Source organism: Sorex araneus, chromosome X (genome assembly GCF_027595985.1).
Source record: "Sorex araneus isolate mSorAra2 chromosome X, mSorAra2.pri, whole genome shotgun sequence".
Lineage (NCBI taxonomy): Eukaryota > Metazoa > Chordata > Mammalia > Eulipotyphla > Soricidae > Sorex > Sorex araneus.
The window spans coordinates 46,415,964-46,437,967 of record NC_073313.1 but is presented as its reverse complement, the minus strand read 5'-3'; the positions used below and the strand labels follow the sequence as shown (position 1 = coordinate 46,437,967).

General features: G+C 40.5%; 1 protein-coding gene across 4 annotated transcripts in view; it reads left to right on the top strand.

Moving 5' to 3' along the window:
- The window catches only part of EFHC2 (EF-hand domain containing 2), a 259,310-nt gene that overhangs the window by 110,603 nt on the left and 126,703 nt on the right, over positions 1–22,004 (top strand). For all 4 annotated transcript variants that reach the window (XM_055121648.1, XM_055121644.1, XM_055121646.1 and 1 more), the window contains exon 3: positions 14,771–14,921. In XM_055121648.1, coding sequence (XP_054977623.1) covers positions 14,771–14,921 — 151 coding nt within the window. The remainder of the gene's footprint in view (positions 1–14,770; positions 14,922–22,004) is intronic.

Below are 22,004 nucleotides of genomic sequence, written 5' to 3'. Positions count from 1 at the left end.
AGATTTGTGAAGGTCACTGATGATCTTTATAAACTCCTTTTATAATGGTCTGTAATTCAGTCTTAGTCCAGTGAACATAGAATATTTCTGATGTTTGTCTAGATCTTCAGAAGAATTAGCTTAAAATTTGTAATAGTTTATAAGACAAATGCTCAGAAGAAGCTGGAGCATACAGCTATGTTGAGTTTCAGCAGATAAGGTAGACTGAACACGTGAGGTAAATTGAGGTTCTGGATAAAAGGTAGGCAGCTCAAAAAGGTAGTCAAAGATGGTGCTGAAGACAGAATTTAAGCATGTGGCAGTAGATATTGGTATAGATTGTTAAAACCGGGAGAAAGAAGATTCACAAGCCATTTTTTTCTCTTTTATTGGCTGTAGTCAATATTAAAACCATTTTTTCGGGGCTGGAGCGATAGCACAGCAGGTAGGGCATTTGCCTTGCACGCGGCCGACCCAGGTTCGATTCCCAGCATCCCATATGGTCCCCTGAGCACCACCAGGAGTAATTCCTGAGTGTAGAGCCAGGAGTAACCCCTGTGCATCGCCAGGTGTGACCCAAAAAGCAAAAAAAGTTAAATAAATAAATAAATAAACCGTTTTTTCAAATAGGCTCTCCTTTTTCACTTTTTAAAAAATTTTTATTGAATCACCATGTGGAAAGTTGCAAAGTTCTCAGGCTTATGTCTCAGTTATACAATATTCAAACACCCATCCCTTCACCAGTGCCCATATTCCACCACCAAAAACCCCAGTATACCCCCTGCCCCCGCCCCTCCACCCCCAACTGTATAACTGATGAATTTCACTTCATTTTCTCTTTACCTTGATTACGTTCCATATTTCAACACAAAACTTGCTGTTGTTGTTGGAGTTTCCCCCCAAGAAGGACAGCCCAACTACCAAGGAAGCATTTGATAATTAGTTTTCCATTGCTGAGAATGAAGAGATATATAGCCCCACTGCTCCAAGTACATAACTCTTTTTTTTCTCTTTTTCCATTTCCTTTTTTTTTTTCCTTTCATCCCCCTTCCCGCGCCTCATAGTATGGTGGACGCCACGCCGTGTTTCTCCCTGAAAATGGGAGACAACCGGGAAAGAGGGATATTTCCTCGTCTCAGCCGGCATGGGGCTGTTGCTTAGTTCACAGTCCAGAGAAATGGCTGCTACTTTAATAATCTTCAATATTTCAACAAAAACTCACTGTTATTATTTGGAATTTCCCCCCCAAGTCAGACCTGTTAAAAAGGAACCGTTTCACATTGCTGACAATTAAGAGATGTTAAGTCTTAAGGTTTTGGATTTATGTATAAAGTCCAGGGAAAATTCTGCCAGAAATTACATAGCCCATCTCACAGTCCCAGTGCATTGCTCTAAGAAGCTGAACTGGATGCCCAAATGTGTTAGGTCTCTGGAATCAAAGTCTTTAGGCACAGAGGGTCTGTTTCACTCTCAGCAGCTCCGAATTTATCTGGGCCGAGGGAGTGCTGGTTACACCCACTTCCCATGATTCCCTAGGAGCCCCAAGTGTAAAAACCGTATACCTCTGGGTTAAGGAGTCTTAGAAGATGGCTTCTGCCATGTGGATGTTGCGGCCGCCACCATTTTCCATGCAGGAAGACAGGGTGGGGAGGAAAGATCCATCCCCCGTCAGCACGGAGTTGTAGCCCAGTTCACAGTCCCAGTGCATTGCTGTAAGAAGCTGCGCTGGATGCCCAAATGTGTTAAGTCTCTGGAATCAAAGTCTTTAGCCACAGAGGGTCCTTTTTTCACTTTTTAAATTAAATAACCATGAGATTCACAGTTATAAAGTTATTCATGATTAGGTTTCAGTCATACAATTTTCCAACACCTGTCCCTTCACCAGTGTGCATTTCATACCACAATATCCCTAGTCAAATATGCACTTTTATGCTCTTGGTCAAGTCTGAAGTATAGTAAGTTTTGCACTCCTTCTGACCTATAGCAGTGTTATTTGCAGTTCAGATCAGTTTTAAGAAAAGCAGACTTTTAAAATTCCAATTTTCCTAAAATTGGCCACTAGATCTAAATTCTATTTTGTTCTTTAACACCAAGTTAAAAATGTGCATGTGAAAGGATGAAGATATTGACACATTAAGCTGGCAGGAGTTCCTGAGGGAGGAATCTCCTGAGAGTCGTTGGTTAGTCAGAATCTTATTTTTTGGGAATTTTTTTGTTGGCTGGAGCGATAGCACAGCAGTTGGCCTTTCACGTGGCCAATCCGAGTTCGATTTCTCTGCCCCTCTTGAAGAGCCCAGCAAGCTACCTAGAGTATCGTGCCCGCACGGCAGAGCCTGGCAAGCTACCCGTGCGTATTGGATATTCCAAAAACAGTAACAATAAGTCTCTCAATGAGAGACGTTACTGGTGCCCTCTCGAACAAATGTATGAGCAACGGGATGAAAGTGACAGTGATGAATTATCAGTTCTAGGGATTCCTCAGATTGCCTGTATTTACCGGATAGGCTTGCTACCAAAGAGAAATGGGCCTTTGGTGGAAACTTGTATTTTACACACTTTCACACTATTCTATAGACCTTTTCTCAAACTGTTGCTTAGTGCAGTACTGCTAAGTGTACATTACAAGATAGTAGCTGTGGTGGGGAATTTGTTTCCAGTGGATGAGATCGCAGGCCAGCATTGCTCTAGGGAAAGGTAGATTTAAGATTAAGTTGGCTTAAAGCTGCCATGTATTCATTAGTGTACTCCCAATGTTTTTTCTTTTTTAATTTTTTAAATTGAATCACCATGTGAAAAGTTATAAAGCTTTCAGGCTTAAGTCTCAGTCATACAATGATCAAACACCCATCCCTTCCCCAGTGTACATGTTTCACCACTAAGAACCCCAGTATACCTCCCATCCCACCCCTACCCCCGCCTGAGTGGCTGATTATTTTCACTTTACTTTTTATTTACTTTGATTACATTCAATATTTCAACAGAAAATTCACTATTATTATTTGGAATTTTCCCACAACAATCAGACCTGCCGACAAGGTATCATTTGATAATTTGTTTTCCATTGCTGAGAATGAAGAGCGTATGAGGTTTTGAATTTCTGGTATTTTAGTAATTAAGTTCAGAGAAATTTCTGCCAGAAGTCGCATCATTGCAAGCTCGTATCTCTATTTAGTGGGCCTTATAAGATGGCGGTCGCGCTGGGGAAAGGAAAGGCGAAGAGAGAAAAACCTTTCCCCTCCTGGGGTGGCATGGGGATGTAGCTTAGTTCACAGTCTAGAGGCATTTCTGCAAGAAGCTACTGGGTGCCATAAGTAGTTAGTTTGTCTCTGGGATCATGGGCATTTAAGAACGGTGGAGCCGTTCATGTGCGTGCGGCCACTCGGGGTCACCTCCTAATGTTTTAAGAGATTTTTTTTGTGTGTGTAATCTGAAACCACAGATGGAATAAGATCTCCAATTGAAATTTATATATAAATCTGAGACATTAATACCAAACTTTTGGGGACTTGGATTCAGGAGAAAATTCACTTTATAAAATTCCAGATGTGCAGAGGACCAGCAAGCCAAAGTCAGCTCACAGGGCATATCTTTCACCTGCTTTCTCATGATTCAGGGGTGCTCAGGACTTTACCTCTGAATCCTACCATGGGCACCATATATGACTGAGAAAGACTCTTGGCTAGTAGAACTGTAGTTAGGGAGTGTTCAGCAACAAAACAACAAGAGAAGTGAGCAGAAAAGAGTATGTTTATTGATAGCCAAAGTGATGTGAGATTCTGGCTTTTTCCCTTAGATTCATCCACTCTTACTCCCTGAGATGAACCACCATTATTTTGTTCCACAGGAAAGAAACAGTGGAACAGTGCAGACTATTATGGGTTCTGTAGTTTCTGGTCTTCACATGGTTAGTGGTGGTGGTTGTGGAGACTCTAGTCTCCAGATCTCATCTTCCCAGGTTTCTGTACATTAATGTTGCCTGGTTAACTGCTGCAAAGAGGCATCTAAAGCTTTTGAGGGAGCATAGTGCACTGGGATAGACTATTATGATTATCATCAAGTTAATTTCCAATATTTGAAGGGTTCTTTATACCTATTCACAAGACCCAAGCCTGGGAGGTTTTTATGTTGTTTTGTTTTGTGTGGGGGCCACTGCTCAGAGGTTACTCCTGTTTCTGCACTCAGGGGTCACTTGGTGGGATTCAGGGGACCATATGTGATGCTGGGTATCAAGCACAAATCGGCTACATGCAAGGCAAATGCTCTGCCTACTGCACTGTCTCTTTGGCCCCAGGAATCACTTTCTTTAGAGTCAGTGGTCTTTGTATCTTGAGCTCAAATTCTCTGGAAGTCCAAGTCGAGCATGTTTATTGTCCATAATACAAACATTTTTTAAAAATTTATTCTTTTATTGAATCAGCATGTGGAAAGTTACAAAGCTTTCAGGTTTAAGTCTCAGTTATACAATGCTCGAACACCCATCCCTTCACCAGTGCACATATTCCACCACCAAGAATCACAGTGTACCTCCCCCTCTCCCCCCCACCTCCCCAGCCCCCCACCTCACATGTGTAATTGGTAAATTTTACTTTACTTTCACTTTACTTTGATTACATTCAATATTTCAACAAAAAACTCACTATTATTGATTGGGAGTTTCTCCCCCCAAAGTCGACAAATGCTGAAAAGAAAGCATTTGATAATTTGTTTTCCATTGCTGAGAATGAAGAGATATGAAGTCGAGAGGCCACACTAGCAGCCGCACGGGTTTGGATTTCTGTCTTTTAGTACTTTAGTAACTAAGTCCACAGAAATATCTGCCAGAAATTGCATCATTGTAAGCTTGTACCTCTCAGCTACTTTATATTCCAAATATGAATGTAATCTTTCTATGTCTGTCTCTTTCTTTCTGACTCATTTCACTCAGCATGATACTTTCCATGTTGATCCACTTATATGCAAATTTCATGATTTCATGTTTTCTGACAGCTACGTAGTATTCCATAATACAAACATTTTTTTAACTCAACTAATTGATAATATAAGCAACTTTGGTTGAAGCCTAGGGATTTTTTTTTTCGGGCATCTATTGCCTTAACAACAGATTCTGTAATAGGTATTATGTAGATGTTATGTTAGGTGTTATGTAGAGGTGACTGTCATAAAGTTCAGTAAAATTTAATAATCTCTAGATCACACAGGTGATTTAATTCTGTTTATCATTGCCTTATATCTCTTTTTATATACTCAGCTTAGATGTATGTTTTCTCAGGTTTTATATTGTTAACAAGAGATAACCAGAAACATAAGAGTTATGTTGTCTAACAGAATAAATAGTGGACTGCATTTGTTCCAGAGATATTGGAAATCAGGGAAATGTTTGTGATAGTGCTGAATCATCAGTGTCATGGCAAATCCAACAATATTTTGGAGGTTGGATTGCTTGCCTTTGCAAAGACTAATGCCATATGTGAACAGTGGCATTATCTTTTCAGGCTAGAGCAGGGCAAACATTTCTCACAATTCAAGTTCGAGTCCTTTCACCAAAGACAACCTACACATTTCAATGCAGACTTTATAAAATTTTGAGCCTTATTGAAGATTACAGGCTCATTGAGAAATTCAATTTTAAGCTTTTCTATATTTCAATGTTTGGTTTCTGAGCAGTCATCTTTATGCATTGGTTATAAGGCCCTCACTATCTTTAGAAGTTCTGTCATATGGTAGGGGAGGAAAAATAATCTTCCCTCTCCTTTTCTATGCTTTTGGCTGTGGCCCAGCACCCCCAACCCTCAACAAAAGGGAGAACAAGTAGGAAAACCAAAGTTTCTTAACATGCATACTTCCTGGATGCATGTGGGAGATACCCAAGGAAGTGAGTAACTCTTCAAAATTGCACAACCCACTACACTGTTATGGTGGTGATGGTGGGTGGTGATGCACACCCAGCTTTGTCCAGTGCTTACTCCTGGCTAACCTAGTGTAACCTATGAGGTACTGGGGATTGAACCTGGCTTGCCAAGTCCCTAAACACTGTAATATCTCTTTGGTCCCCGAGACACCATCTTTAATACTATCTTTGACTAAAGACAGAAGAAGTAGTTGGAAAGCTAATAATGGAAGATTACCAAACGAAGCACAGTAAATTATGGTAGGAAGGTTTTGCATATATAAATCCCTGTCTTCTCCATTGATAATAGTTTTCTGTATAGATTTGATAGTCTGTTTCATAGGACAATGCATGAGACTACTTTACAGATGATGATTTCTCTTATAAATGTAGCTATCTGATACAAAAGAAAACTATTCTTTCCAGAGCTTATTCTATGTCTAGTTATTTAAAAAATAACCAACCTTAAAACAATACTTATGCCAAAAAGGCATATTTTTGGAGGTATATTCTGTTCCTTTTCACTTTGTTCTAAGAGACCAGGTTTTTAGTTTTGTCTTATAGTTGCATTGCCTTACCCTGTGATGAACAGTCTTCTATACACAATGCTATATCAGACAAATGCTATTTTGAAAATATTTAAGAATGACAAATTCACATTGATATAAAAACCCAGCTTTGGGTAATATGCATTAGAAATCAAAGAAATAAATGAAAATAGAATTAGTTCCTCTCTCACAAAGTTCATTTATACTTGCCAGGTTATGATTATGTGTACCTTAAGACACACTCATGAGTACTTTGAGTTTGTTTTTTAATCGCAAGAATATGGAGATTTTACTGTTAGGAAGATAGCTTATGAATGGTGCCCTGAATTCAACTGGGAGTGAACCTTGTTCATTAAGCCGGGAATAATAGACCCTGACCACTACAGCTGTGATCCCCCCAAACAAACAAACAAACAAAAAAGATTACAATTTTAGAAATGCTACCATTCAAAATTTCTCCTTTTAATTTATTTTTCTCCCTCCTTTGTTTTGATACTGTTGGTGCAATGACTGGGTGCTTCCCACATGCTCGTTTGTGGTACTTGTATATTTTGTCAAGGTGCCTGCCAGGGATTGTACAGTAAGCTATAGTCCTTGCACACTTGATTGCACTTCCCTCCACTGTTTATACTCCCTCAGTTGTGATGTTTATGCATGTACTTTCTGGGGTTCCACACTAGTTATAGTGTTCATGTATACTGTTCTGCTCACCAGAGGTTACACAGTGTAGTTGTGCATCTCACATAAGTACTCTCTGAAGGTTGTTGCACTTCTTGCCTTGGTGCTTGAACCCAGTTTTTAGTTATATTGCTCACTAGGTGTCGTAAAACTTGTTGTAATGTTTGCATATCCCTGTGGTGTGATCAAAAATTGCTGTGGTACTGGGGCTCACACAGAGCAGACTTGTTAGTTAGATGCAAACAGCAAAGTTAACAGGATCTTGCTTGGCAGATATGCATAATAACAGGGATCAAATTCCTAACCTCATGCTTGAAAAGCACCACTTTAGCTGCTGAGCCATTTCCTAGTCTCCATTTTTTATTTTAATGAAGAATTATCTATCATTTAGCATTGGTCAATAGGTTGTGTATATTCTGTAGACTCAGATAAAAATTCCAAATGCCTTAGGGATCAAATGGGTGACCTATAATGTAATAGAGCTCATAGAGGCCTTTGGGAACTGAAGATCATACTCCTTGCTAAGTAAATGATATTTATAGTCAGTTTTTAATGAAATTATAGCCAATCACATTCTCAGGCTCTCATTTATCTAGTCTGTGCTTGACATCATACATTATGATTAAACCTTGTCTCATAATGATGTTTCTATAAATTTTTCTAATCCTGGTACATTTTTTTTATTTTAGATCCTTCTCTCTGGATTTTCTGCCACATCAAGTTTCACTATAATTAGGTCATTTATCTTTGTGGCATCACTTTTCATCTATTTGCTGTCTCATCCCCCATTTTTCTTTGTTACATTTTGCAACTTTATCTTCCTTGTCTGTTCTTTCTTTACATCTCCTTACTTTCTCTTTGCCTTTCATGCTGAAGTTTTGGCAGTTCTGTATGCTCAGGGGAACAGAACACGAAATATTAGTCTATCCCTTTTCTAGAAATGTTGGGAGCCAGCCTAAAATAATATCTTTGCTTCTCTCTTTTTTTCCAGTTAGCATCCTTAATATCCTTTTAATGCATCATTTAGTTGATAAATAGTTAATGTTTACATAGTGACAGTGCTTCAATTGATTTATTCTAGTTTTGTGATTCACAAATTTATACCTGCAGCCTTCAATACATGACAGTAACTGGAAGCTATTAATGCCTCTCCATATTGTCCTACCCAATTGCAAAGAATGAAAGTTTAAAGCTGAATACTTGTTTTACTAAAAGCCTGGTAAAATTCCAGTTCCTTGTCCTTTCAACTGCTCCTGCAATATATTCCCCTTTACCACTTTTTAAAATTGATAATTCATATACCATAAAATTCACCATTTTTAAAATGTCCAGCACAATTAATTGACTAAAATATCTCTTTCTTGCAATTGAGGTGAAAGTTACAGAAATTACAGTTAACTATTAACCATCTCAAAGTATTCAGTTCAGTGGTATCTGGTACTGTGGTTTTCAACCAGCAGTCTACAGACTGGTGCTGGTTGGCAAAAATTTTCTGCTAGCTCACAAAAAGAGTTATTGTTACTTAACTGGCAGTAGTTTTCAACTGCAGACCCATAGGTATAAAAAAGTTGAAAACCACTGAGCTGGTATATTCATGGTGTTTTGCAACCATTTTTATCACAAAGACATTTTTATCACCTAGAAGAAAACCTTATCAAAACATTATTGTATCTGAAACGTTCACTTAATACAAACATGACCACATCCTAGCCATGGTTTTAGATAAATTTCTAATTTAAATCAGGCCAGATAATGTCTCCAAGAGAACAGCTGAATATAGTACCATTTTGTAAGAAAGCAAAGGTGCCATTTGGAAGTGTTTCATGCCGGCCCTATGGGCAAACAGAGAGCCCCTGGCAATGTGAATTGAAAAGTCACTGTGTCTCCAAAGCAAAGCAGCCTAAAGGCATGGAGCCCGGAAATCCATTATGATAGAGAAATGAAGGCTGCCAGCACCTGCTTGACCTACAGCCCCCCCCCCCCAGGAGAGAAGAACTTACAGGAACAAAAAGTATGATAATAACATGAAAAAAGACCACCAAAAGTTCCCAACTCTTTACCTTGACAACACCCTAGCAACAGATTTTTATCAAGGTAGAAAGGGCCAAGTGGGGGCAGTTTAGAAAAATCCTATAAAACTAAGTTTGCTGAGGCAAGCAGCGCATAATCTCTATCTTTTTGCCCACATCTTTACTTCTCAGCTTGAGCTGTGTACTCAGTTTTTTCCTCTCTTGCGAAGCACATGTTCTCTCTGAATGTTTTTCTTTTGTTCCCCTCCTATTTCTCAAGGAAAGATATTTTAATTTCACTATTCAGCATTAGTTTCCTAAAATTCATTTCTGCAAGGATAGTTGATTAACTTGGAAGTTTGGGCAGAGGCAAGGAATGACCTTCCTTTCCTGCAAACAACAATTCCTTGCTCCTTTCTGAGTCCATGGGTCCCGAAGAATTAGGTGATGGTGACAAATTCCTGTACTAGAGGGCCAAGCGGAATTCAGGTACCACTTGATGGCTACCCAGTGGGGCTGGTGGGCTATGAGCACCCATGCCACCCTGCAGATGCTCCATAGTTGGTCCTAACTCTCCTAGGCACTCCCTCCTTATCTAGGTGTGTTGAAAGCAAGGTGGTAGCACACACACTCCCCCCTTAACCTGTCACCTGAAGCAGAAGGATATATGAATCTGTGGCTCACTAGTTAACTTTTTTCCCAAAGTTTTAAGTGTAGAAGAAATTTGCATTTGAAGTATAGATGGAGGTGAAGCAATTGTATTTTGGCAGGCTCATAGCAATTCTCAGTATTCTGGCTAAGCCAAACAAAAGCACTTATTTTTTGAGATGTTACCTGAGGCTCACAGCCTTTAGGTGTGAGGAAGTGCAAATTAGGAGGTAATGATTTATTATATGATAAGAGGAAGAGCTATAGCTGGTTCTGCTTCAGTTAGAGGAAGAGGAGAAGGAAAGGATGAGGTGGAAGTCCATGTATGGAAGGCGGATCTGGCACCCATGGCCTTATCAGTACACCTCACCAGCAGTCAGTACTTGTCACCCATGAACTCCTTAGCACCTCTGGCTGAAGACATCCATCCCAAGCTTGCTGGATGTCTCAGCTGCAACTACTGGGATGAGAAGCAGGAGGAAGCTTGCAGAAGCCCCCCCAACATTGGCTGAGTGAGTCAGAACTGCCCCCCGTGGACAGCCACGGTGTCTTTGTCCTGGTACTGGAGACGCCCCTCCGAGACCCCAAATTGCAGCTGGCACCTTCGCTCAGAGGCCCCTTCAGTGAGTGTCACAGTGGGGAGTCGGAGAGGCATGCACAGTTCATGAAGGCGCTGCAGAACATCAACACCACCTTTGTCAACCGCATGAAGACCAACCGCATGCACAGCCCTAGCATCATCAACAACTTGGCCATGCTGTCCATCTTCCAGACCATCCATGGCTTGTACCTGCAGCTGCTCGAGCTGCTCCTTCCCCCCCCCCGCCCCCTGGACATTTTCAGGGTATGCCACGAGTGCCTGCAGGACAAACTGGCTCAGATCCAAGACACCCGGGGTCCCTGAGCGCCCTGCAGGAGGAGCACGGGGAAAAGGCACCAGATCCAGCTGGCACGCAAGTTGGAGATCATTCCGCAGAAGAAGCAGAAGTCCCTGGAGTTGCAGTGGCGTCTGATCAGACAGTAGCTGCAGGAGCAGGAGCAGGAGTAGCAGCTGCACCTGGAACAGTAGAAACAAATGGTCCAGATGCACCGCCCAGATTCTCGCCTTCTCCCAGCCTTATGTCCAGCTCCAAGCCCTACCCCCAGCAATCAGCGTGCTCTACCAGCCCTCAGGCCCCACGAGCTACATCCAGCCCAGCCAGCTTGGTGCAGGACTCCCCAGTGCATACTGTAAACATGAGCCAGCCAGCCCTTGGCAGCAGCCCCTATGCCAGTATGCTCAGCTCTGGGGCAGACCCCAACTTGACGGGCACCTACATGTACCCAGGTGGGGCCGCTGATGCTTCCACTGCCCCCCCCCGACCATCCTCCATCCCCTGCGCCAGGGGCCTGCTGCCAGCCTAGACTGGATCGCCTACTAGCACACCATGTCCCTGGGCTACCACACCATGACCTCCCAGGCCCCCCAGAGTCTCCTGGTGCTGACAAGGCACTCTAAGCTATTTGGGCTACTCTCCCTGCAGCATGTAGAAACTCATGACTGTGCTCCTGGGGCAGGACCTGACCATGGCACCCTTACGGTAGCCCTGAATGCCAGGGCAGCAACCCATGTACTGGCAGATGGCGCCTTCAGCCCGCTGCTGCAGCCTCTACCTCCCAGGCTCTGCAGCCGCCCACACAGGTGGGAGGGTTGCTAGACCTATATCCCACAAATGAGTGCAGTCATTTTATATCTGTCCCTCTCCTTCGGACTTACTTCACTCAGCAAGATACTCTCCAGGTCCGTCCACTTATAAGTGAATTTCATATCTTCATTTTCAATAGCTGTATAGTATTCCATCATTTAGGTGTAATATGGTTTCTTTAGCCAGTTGCCTGTTCTTGGGCACAGATTCTGGCTATTGCGAACAGTGCTACAATAAACATACAAGTGCAGATGTCATTTCTGCTGTGTGTTTTTGTACCCCATGGGTATATTCCCAGATTGGTATTGCTGGATCATATGGAAGCTGTTTCTAGTTTTCTGAGGAATGCCCATGTTGTTTTCCAAAAAAGCTGGACCAGTCAGCATTCCAACCAACAATGAATGAGATTTCCTTTCTCTCCACATTCTTACCAGCACTGCTTCTTTTTCCTTTCTATGTGTGCCAGTCCCTGTGGTGTAAGATGATATCTAATTGTTGTTTTGATTTGCATCTCCCTGATCATTAGCAATGTATAACATTTTTTCATGTCCCTTTTGGCCTTTTTTTTTGCTTTTGGCCATTTGTATTTCTTTTGAGGAAGTTTCTGTTCTTTTTTTTCTCTTCACTTTTTGATGGGGTTGTTTTTCCTTGTAAAGTTCTTTTTTTTTTCTTTTTGGGTCACACCTGGCGATGTACAGGGTTTACTACTGGCTCTGCACTCAGGAATTACCCCTGGCGGTGCTCAGGGGACCATATGGGATGCTGGGAATTGAACCTGGGTCAACCACTTGCAAGGCAAATGCCCTACCCACTGTGCTATTGCTCAAGCCCTTTTCCTTGTAAATTTCTACCAGTACCTATATAATATCTTGGATATTAATCCCCTATCTGATCGGTATTGGGTAAATAATTTTTCCCATTCCTTGGGCTGTCTCTGTATCTTGGTCATTGTTTCTTTTGAGGTGCAGAAGCTTCTTAGCTTAATGTGATCCCTTTTGTTTATCTTTATTTCCACTTGCTTGGTCAGTGGTGTTTCATCCTTAAAGATGCCTTTAGCTTCAATGTCGTGGAGGGTTCTGCCTATGTTTTCCTCCATGTACCTTATGGATTCAGGTCTGATATTGAAGTCTTTAATCCATTTTGATCTGACTTTTGTGCCTGCTGTTAGACAGAGAGAGGTCTGAGCTTTTTAAAAATTTTTATTTATTTATTATTTTTTTTGCATGTAGCTGTCTAGTTTTCCTAGCACCACATATTGAAGAGGCTTTCCTTGCTCCACTTCACATATTTTGCTTCTTTATCAAAGATTCTTAGAAGGCTGCCTGGCCCAAACACCAGCATATTTTACTGTAGTGGTTTCAGTAAGCTAGTCTTAGGAATATAGATTGACTCTGGCTATCATGGGACTTTCCTTGTAAGAGGGTTTTATTTTCCCCTAATGGCTGATTTGGAAAAAAGTCTGCCAATTTCACCTCTGCCCAAATTTCCTTCCATAGCAGTTCTTGGTACCTGTTCCTGTAAAGACAGGACTCCAGTATTTGTAACAGATCCATTTATTGTTGACCACAGTCATTTCACTAACTGAAACTCATTTATAACATCTATTTCAGTAAATGACAAATATTTTTGTATTGGTCAGAGGTCAAAGTCGCTGATGCATTTTATCAGTTCCTTCTGTAGTTTAGACTTCTGATAGATATTTGCTAAAAATCCCAAAGCATAGGTTTTAGGGATAAAAATTTATCAAGTGAGAACAATGGGGATATTGGGGGTCGGGGGTCATACCCAGTGGTGATTGGGAGACCTGATACAGTGCTGTGGATCAAGCAAAGTTGAGCTGCTTGCAAGGATTTTTTGATTATCATATATATTTTTATTGTGTTTTGGACCATATCTGACAGTGCTCCAAGGATACTCCTGACACAGTACTTGAGGGCCATCCAAGGATACTCCTCACACAGTACTTGAGGGCCACCCCCTTTTTAAAAAATTAAAAAAAAATTTATTGAATCACCATGAGATAGTTACAAGCTTTCATGTTTGGGTTACAATCTCACAATGATCGAACACCCATCCCTCCACCAGTGCACATTACCCACCACCAATATCCTGGGTGTTCCCACCCTTTCCCACCCTCCCCCTGCCTCCATGGTGGACAATATTCCCCATACTCTCTCTCTACTTTTGGGCATTATAGCTTGCAACACAGATACTGAGTGGTCATCATGTTTGGTCCATTATCTACTTTCGGCATGCATTTCCCATCCCAACTGGTTCCTCCAGCCATCATTTTCTCAGTGATCCCTTCTCTATTCCATCTGCCTTCTCCCCTCCGCTCATGAAGCAGTCTTCCAACTATGGTGAAATCCCCCCGGCACAAGGAAGAATCTCTAACCCTTGTACTATAACCCTTGTACTATCTCTTTGGTCCTTTGAAGACACAATGACCTATTTTTCCCACCAAGCTGGAAATGATGGCCAGAATCTTCTATTCCCTTCCTCAGAAGGCCTCAGTGCCCATGACTTTCTCATTGTTTGAGAAAGCAACTTATGTTGAGAGTGATCCCAATGGTTAAAGATACAGATCATACATAAGGAAGCTGTCTCAGTTGGTCTTCCGTTGTAGAGGGAGTCCGTCATTTGTTTCATCACTTGAGAAAAATGGGCTATGTTGTACTTATTTAGAGAGTCCGTTTTGCAGAGCACTTAAAGGAATTTTTAGGTTAATTTTATTATCTATGATTTTTACTCTAAGTGTTTTAGAATCTATTTCTCTAACCTGAATCTCTCCCCACACTTTTCAGTTCCTACTAAGCAGTAAAGATGAGACTTGTCTGGCATTGAACTTGGTTCTGAGGTTCCTTATGAAGTATAAGGTGGGATACTCCAGTGAATTTGAAGAATTTCAGATAGGCCTGTTTGAATTGCCTCAAAGCAAGCAACTAACAGGAACAAAAGTCAGGTTAATTTTATCCTAGAACAAGATATCATTATGTCATGGTGCAAAGTGACAAAATTATAGCTGTCTTGTGAGAAATAATGTTTTTTTCTCTCTAAAACTACATACAGATTCCATAGTAAACTTCCAGAAGCAGAATCTAATTCAATTTATGGCAAATCTGGGTGGTGGATTTATTGTTTATTTCCTCATTATAGCCAGACAATATGAAAAAGAATATTTAGCCTAAGTTATATACATATTGTCATAGCTGATGTGTAGAATATCTTCTCACAATTATCTCAAATTTTTCTTAACTTTAACAGAAAGTTTATAAACAATAATTAGTCTTGTTGATTTTTAAGTTTGATGATTTGATTCATTTCTGATTCCAACAGGTATTATCTTTCGATGCCTATTTAGAAGATGAAGTACCTGAAAAGGTTCTAGAAAAGTATAGAGTGAGAATCTATAAAATTTATTTCTACCTTGAAGATGACACAATCGAAGTAAATGAACCATTGGTAAAAAACAGTGGACTGCCTCAAGGTATCTGTAAAGAAATTTTGAATTCCTGCCTTTATAAATTGTCTTTCTCTTGCCTTTAAAAGACCGCATGCTACTACCTAGATAAAAGATGCTACTTAGGTATCTAATTTTAGGTTGGTGATAGTAAATATAAACATGCTCTTAGCACGTGGTGATGATGTCTTATCAGCTTTCTACTCTTCACACCTTACAATTAATTTTTTCAGTTTTCTTTTTTTAATCCTTTCCACCTCATAATTTCTGTCACTCCTCTTTAGCATACTTCTATGCTTTTAGGTGCTGCTCCATTATGAGCAGACTCACCTACACCTTTGATATTTTTACTTCAAACCCTTTGGCATTTTTGCTCTAGCCACATTTCTTCTTTTACAATACACTAATAGGAGGAAAGAAAACTGTTCTCCATCTACTGCCTCTCTCAGTTTGGTATTCTTACCTCTTTCTGGAAGTCAGTGCTTTTTGCTTCACCCGTCATTCCTGGTAACTATAACCTGTCATAACTTGTCATATATGTTAGTGACAGATTCTGATATCACTTCAGCAGAGGCTATTCCTTCATCCCATGTATGGCAGCCAATTTATTCTACTCTGTCCTGAAGCCAACCAAGAGTTAACTGTGATGTGGCCATATGAGTAGCTAATTCTCAGCTATATTCTTTGAAGTATGGCAGAAATTAAGTGAGGTGACTGATTTCTTCTATTTGTGCTGTGAATCCTTCCTTTGGAAGGATACTGAGGTCTGGATGCATTAGGGGTTAGCAACTGTGATGGAGAATGGACAAAAAATTGTCATGTAGAAGGCAGAATAGTAAATAACAGATATTCATCAATGAAAGCCTTAGGTATGCCTGCTAAATGTCCTCAGAAATTTAAGGGGCTCTCAGGTATCTCTGAAAGCAAGTGATCCCTGTTTTCTGTATCCTTACCAAAATGGACCCAACAGTCAAAATTCAGCTGTATATTAGGAATAAGTATATGATAGGACTGCCTGAAGTTATAGTAAATGACTGTGGATAAACATGGGTGTCATGGCTCTATGTAGGGATTGAGGAGGACGGAATTCATGTATTTGTTAGGTCACTGGTTACATACATGGCTCTGCAAGAAGGTCAGGGCTTAATTTTTCCAGCATGGTAGAGGTATAGGAAGAGATTTTGCTTGGTGTTTGGTATAAATCAACTTTCAGGGCCTCTTGTATCCCTGAGGACCTGTGACCCTTGGGTGTGTTTTCTTGAGTATTGTCATCTTCAGTGTTCCGGACTCTGAAATTGACTTCTGACTACCACTCCTTATGCTTTCTCTGTTTCTTCCTACCCACCTGTTCTTCATTCTCTTAAAGGAACATACCCTTGATCTGTACATGTCTCTTCACCCCAAACTGAACCCAGACTCTCTTTTTTGAGCAAAGCATATTTAATTAATTAATTTTATTGAATCACCATGAGATGCAGTTACAAAGTCTGTCTCTCTCTCTCTTTCTCTCTCTCTCTCTCTCACCTCTCTCTCTCCTGCTAACAGTGAGGTTTGGAGAGCAGAATTGAAGGTGAAGAAGGAGGATCACATACACTTTACTCCAATGGCATGCAGTTGCTCTGTCAGTGATATGTAAAAACAAGTGTGCCTGAACACTTAGCAATATGCTTGTTTAATTGTTGTGTGTTTTGTGTTTCTTGAGCAAAAGACTTTTGGGGCCAGGATGGTGTCACCAGTTAATGAATGGCCCAATTAAGACTTCATGAATATTGAGTACTCGTTAATATTTAGTGCTTCTTGTATATATTGTGTATCATGAATATTTAGAGTCCAGGTGCCTCATATATATTTAAAATATACTGAGAATTAGTTATTTTTTAGTTTTCCTATTCCTTTCTTACAGTGCTTAATACATACTTGCTCTACTTACTATGTATTTACTGTTACTTAACACATCTTTCAGTGTTGAATAGACATGAATAGACATTTTTCTTACTAATTATTTATCTGGATCTACTGCTTCCATGTTTATATGCCACAGTGAGTTCTAGAGAGTAAAAGAGGAATATTGGGTTGATGGGCCTTTAGGAAAAAGGTGGTGCTGAATCATTGTGCAAAGAACTTTCTACAGTGTTCATGAAACTGAGATCATAGATCATGGCTTCATTGTTTCTCTATGATAATTTTGGTACCAGTCAGTACTGCCAAGAAGTTTTTACTGAATCATCATGATGTACCAGGAACTGTGTTGGATTTCAGGAAAGGGGACCAAAAAAAAAGAAAGATCCGTTATACCTCTGTATCATGGATCCTATAAATAGTTTGGTGAAGAAAAGAAGCAAGGTAACTAAAGAGTTTTATAGTTATTGAGGTTAGAAATATTGAACTTGTTGCCAATCTGAATTTGATCCCCCGCATCTCATATAGTACCCTGATCACCACCAGGAATAACACAGCCAGGTATAACCCCTGAGCCAGGTGTAACCCAGGTTTGATGCAAAAAAAAAAAAAAAAACCAACCACAAAAAGAAATGGTAAGTATATAAACCAGGGCTGGGAGAATGTCCAAACATGGTAGGGAGAGAGACTAGATAGATTTTAGATATTTGGTTGACAGAGTTGGTAGGATTTGGTTAGCAATTCAGTATGGTTCATTTTAAAAATGGGTAAGATGGGCTGCAGTGGACACATACTTGCCTTGCATGCTGCAAACCTGAGTTCCAACTCCAGAGCCTCATATGCTCCCTGAACCCACCAGGAGTGATCCCTGAGTGCAGTGCCAGGAGTATGCCCTGAGCAGAGCAGAGTGTGGCCCCCAAATCCTCAAGAATACATAAGACATTTTTAAAGATTGACAAATATGGATTAGAAAATGAAGAGTCATTCAGAGAATAAAGAAAAGTTACAACTTTTAATTTCTGTGAACATCTGTTTACCCATATGCTTATTTATGTTAAGTAGTAGTATTATTTTAATAAGGAAAATTGTTTTCCTCACTGCTCTAAGCTTTTACTTAAATACTTTATTCTGGTATCCTCTAAATAAATTTTGATTATTTTTTGATTACCTGCACTGCAGGACATTATCTTTACCCAAATTATGGACAAGAGGTCATACAACATGCTGAATCTGCATTAATAACTTGCGTTATATAATTGTTACTCATTTTAAGTAAAAACTCATATTCCTTATATTCCTACATAGAAACTTACTGTCCCTATCTACTGAGGTTTAATTTTATTAAACTTTGAAGAAATATGAAAAGTAACCCCTCTGAGACTTTGCGAAGGGGCTTTGATCCAAAGTTTGCAATATTTTTGACCTCTTGATTTCAAGTCTCTTATAGGCAGATTCCAAAGACAAATAGAAGATTGTCATAATTATTTATTTGAAAATGATTTTTATGTTAAGTGGTAGGGACTGTTGCTCATAAAAACGTGTGTGTGGAGGAGGATCAGGGTAAAAGACAAGTTTTAAACTCTAAAAATTTCAGAATTTCTGGATGGCTCATGGTACGTAGACATTACTCCTAGTGAAGACAGTTAAAGACATAAGTTTAGAATACCCAGAAGTCATAATCTATAGCAAGACTGAAATTGGCATGTCCTGTGGGAAGTATACATAAATGAATAACTCTCTGTCACTGTCAGCAGCCCACCCAGGGTGACCCAAGGGTCCTCTGGTGTGCTCGGTGTGATCATTGTCCCCCCAGCTGGCTGATGGTGATAAATGAAGGAACAGGGGCCACCAGGCTGATTGGTAATCAGTGACTATTTATTCAAGTCTACAGCATTAGTTATAGAGAAATCATGAAGAGTTGGGGGTAGCAATGATACATAGGTGTGGTTGAACATTATCATAAACAATGAACAGATGTAATACCCTTCTTTCAGGGGAAGTTCTTCTAGGATTATTACTCAAGGACAAAATCTCATCTGCGTACTCAGTATTCTAGATTCCTGCTAGGATATGTTATTGCTTTTTCATTTTCTTAGCCAGTATGCATTTAAACAGTCATTGTTAATTTACTTCTTAATATTTCTAGTCATTTTGTATGAACACAGCAAGATATATATTAAGCTTAAAGGGTAGCACTTCCTGGAGATATCTTGCTATATATCCCAGACTACAGTCCTTAGGCCAGGTTAGTCTTTCCTAACTCCAGGAGAGTTCTTATTCAGTTACTTCTTTTTGGGTTATGCTAATTTGTTCCATGATTGTGCTCTTAACTTCTTATACTTTTTTTAAAAGTTTTTTTCGTTTGTTTTGCTTTTTGGGTCACACCTGGTGATGCTCAGGGGTTACTCCTGGCTCTGCATTCAGGAATCACTCCTGGTGGTGCTCAGGGGACCATATGGGATGCTGGAAATCGAATCCAGTTCAGCCGTGTGCAAGGCAAATGCCCTACCCACTGTGCTATTGCTCCAGCCACTTGTTATACTTCTTATGGCACTTAGCCTGTCCCTTTTCAATGCCAGGGTAGCTCACAGCTTGCCCTGGGTCTGTCCATCCAAGTCCCTTGCTGGGACACCCTTTTGGGGTGTTAGGAACTAAGAACAGCTGAGGCTTAAGTCAAATAAATATGATGAATGCCCAGGAGTAAATATTATTTAGAGTCAATTAATTCCCAAGTTACAAAAGTGTAGCATTAACTGTCTTCCTATGTCTATACAAAAAGGACATTGCTCTAAAATAAACTATTCAAAGGACATAAAGGAAAGAGAAAAGCAATATATCACTAACATATACAAATCCCAAGCCCTCAGAAGAAATTTTTAAAATTTATTTATTTTTAATTAGTGAATCACCGTGAGGGTACAGTTACAAATTTATACATTTTTGTGCTCATGTTTCCCTCATACAAAGTTCGAGAACCCATCCCTTCACCAGTGCCCATTCTCCACCACCAGTAAACCCAGCATCCTTCCCACCTCCCCAGTCCCATCTCCCCCCACCCCACCCTGCCACTGTGGCAGGGTATTCCCTTTTGTTCTCTCTCTCTAATTAGGTGTTGTGGTTTGCAATAAAGGTGTTGAGTGGCCATTGTGTTCGGTCTCTAGTCTACATTCAGCATGCATCACCCTTCCCCTGCATGGCCTGGGACCACATTTTACTTGGTGTTCCCTGCCATCAGAAGAATTTGACTTGACAAGTTACAGGGTCTGATTTGGGAATATAAGTGATTAACGGGAAGAATAGCACAAAGGAGAGGTTAAAGATAAACACAGAGATTTGGGTGTGCCTCGTGAACACTATGGTGGGAATAACTCAGTAAATCTAAGCTCCTTGCAGAGGGAGAAGAGACAAACCAATGTCACTTCTCAAAATGCTTAGAACTGTAATCCTATACCCCTCCACCATCAAACTTCCTTTTGTGAGTAACCAGCCTCTAAGTTTAGGGAAATCTGTTTGGAAACTCATTTAAATGTTTTTTTAAAGAAACCTTCCTAAGTTGGAAAATGAAATGAACCTAATTGGAAAGCTTAATTGGAAAAATGAAATGAAATTCATGAGCCAGTTACTCAACCCCCTGGGAGGGACTGGGTATGCGGTATTTCTTCATTGTCTCTGATGACTTAGGACAGAACACTGATGGGGTTCCTGTCACTTCCATAAGCTGTTGATATTTTCCAAATTAACTGGAAGGTAAGATGCCCCTGTGTTTTTGTATGTAGCATGGACCCTTTAGAAATCACAACATTTGGAAAGAGTACTCCCATTTAGTTGACTTTTCTAGCTTACAGTTGTTATTTAATCAAAAGTCATTTTTTGGGAGGGGGAGTGCCATACGCAGTGGTGCCCAGGGCATACTCCAGATTCCATCCTTAGGGATCTCTCCTGGTAGTGCTCAGAGGATCATATGTAGTCCCACACTAACAACCAGGGTCCTTTCTGTACAAGACAAGCCCTTAACCTTGTACTATCTCTCTGGCTCTGTAATTAGTATTACTTTTCAGGGAGATGAATGTAGAATACAACGAATCCCATAGTTTGTCACCAAAATAGTAGTTATATCCAATTTGTAATAAGAACAACATGTATTTAAAATTGATGAATAATTCCTTTGGCAGAAAGACCAGTATGTCACATCGTTGCACTTCAAAGTTTGTTTTTATTTCTTACAGTACATCATACTTTGGTTGATTATTTTGTATTTACAGAGTTTGTTGTTGTTCTGTTGGAATGTAGTTGAAACAGTGTTATAACCATGCGAGGCTTCCTTTTCCCTTTTTCTTTTGCTTTTTGCGTCACATCTAGCGTTGCACAGGGGTTACTCCTGGCTCATGCACTCAGAAATTACGTCTGGTGGTGCTCGGGGACCATATGGGATGCTGGGAATCAAACCCGGGTTGGCCACATGCAAGACAAATGCCCTACCTGCTGTACTTCCAGTTTTTTAACAGCATAATCGTCAACTATTCCCCATTCGAAATAAATTTTTTAGAAGGGATAGCAATTAGAAATATGCCCTGATATAGTTCAGTGGAGAGTATTGGTTCAGAGTGATCATTTCAGTCTTCTGGCTCAACCGTATATTTCTTTTTTTCTTTTGGGCCACACCCAGCGATGTTCAGGGGTTACTTTTGGCTCTGCAGTCAGGAATCACTCTTGGCAGTGCTCAGGGGACCATATGGTATGGCTGAGATAGAACCCGGACCAACTGCATTTAAGGAAAGCACTCTCTGGCCCCTAGAATATATTATTCTATCTATATGTCTAAGACCAAGAAATAGTTTCTGCTGTTTCTTCATGCATCCTTGGTCAAGAACACTGATTTCAACCAGGAGGATTACCCCATAGCTTAGAAGCCCGCCTTGCATGCTGGGGAAAAAGGCAGCTCAGATCGAGAAGGGACCACCAAGTAAAGGGTGCTAGGAGAGCCTGCTCGGATGGGAGATGTGGGCTGAAAGTAGACTATAGACTGAACACGATGGCCACTTAATACACCCAAAAGGAGAGAGAGAGCAAAAGGGAATGTCCTGCCACAGAAGCGGGGTGGGGTGGTGTCATTAATATCTGCATATCCTATAAGTACTGCATAACAGAAAGTGAGGAAGGCTGGTGTTAGGTTCGCCATTTCAGATAAGAGATGCTCAATTTTGACACCAG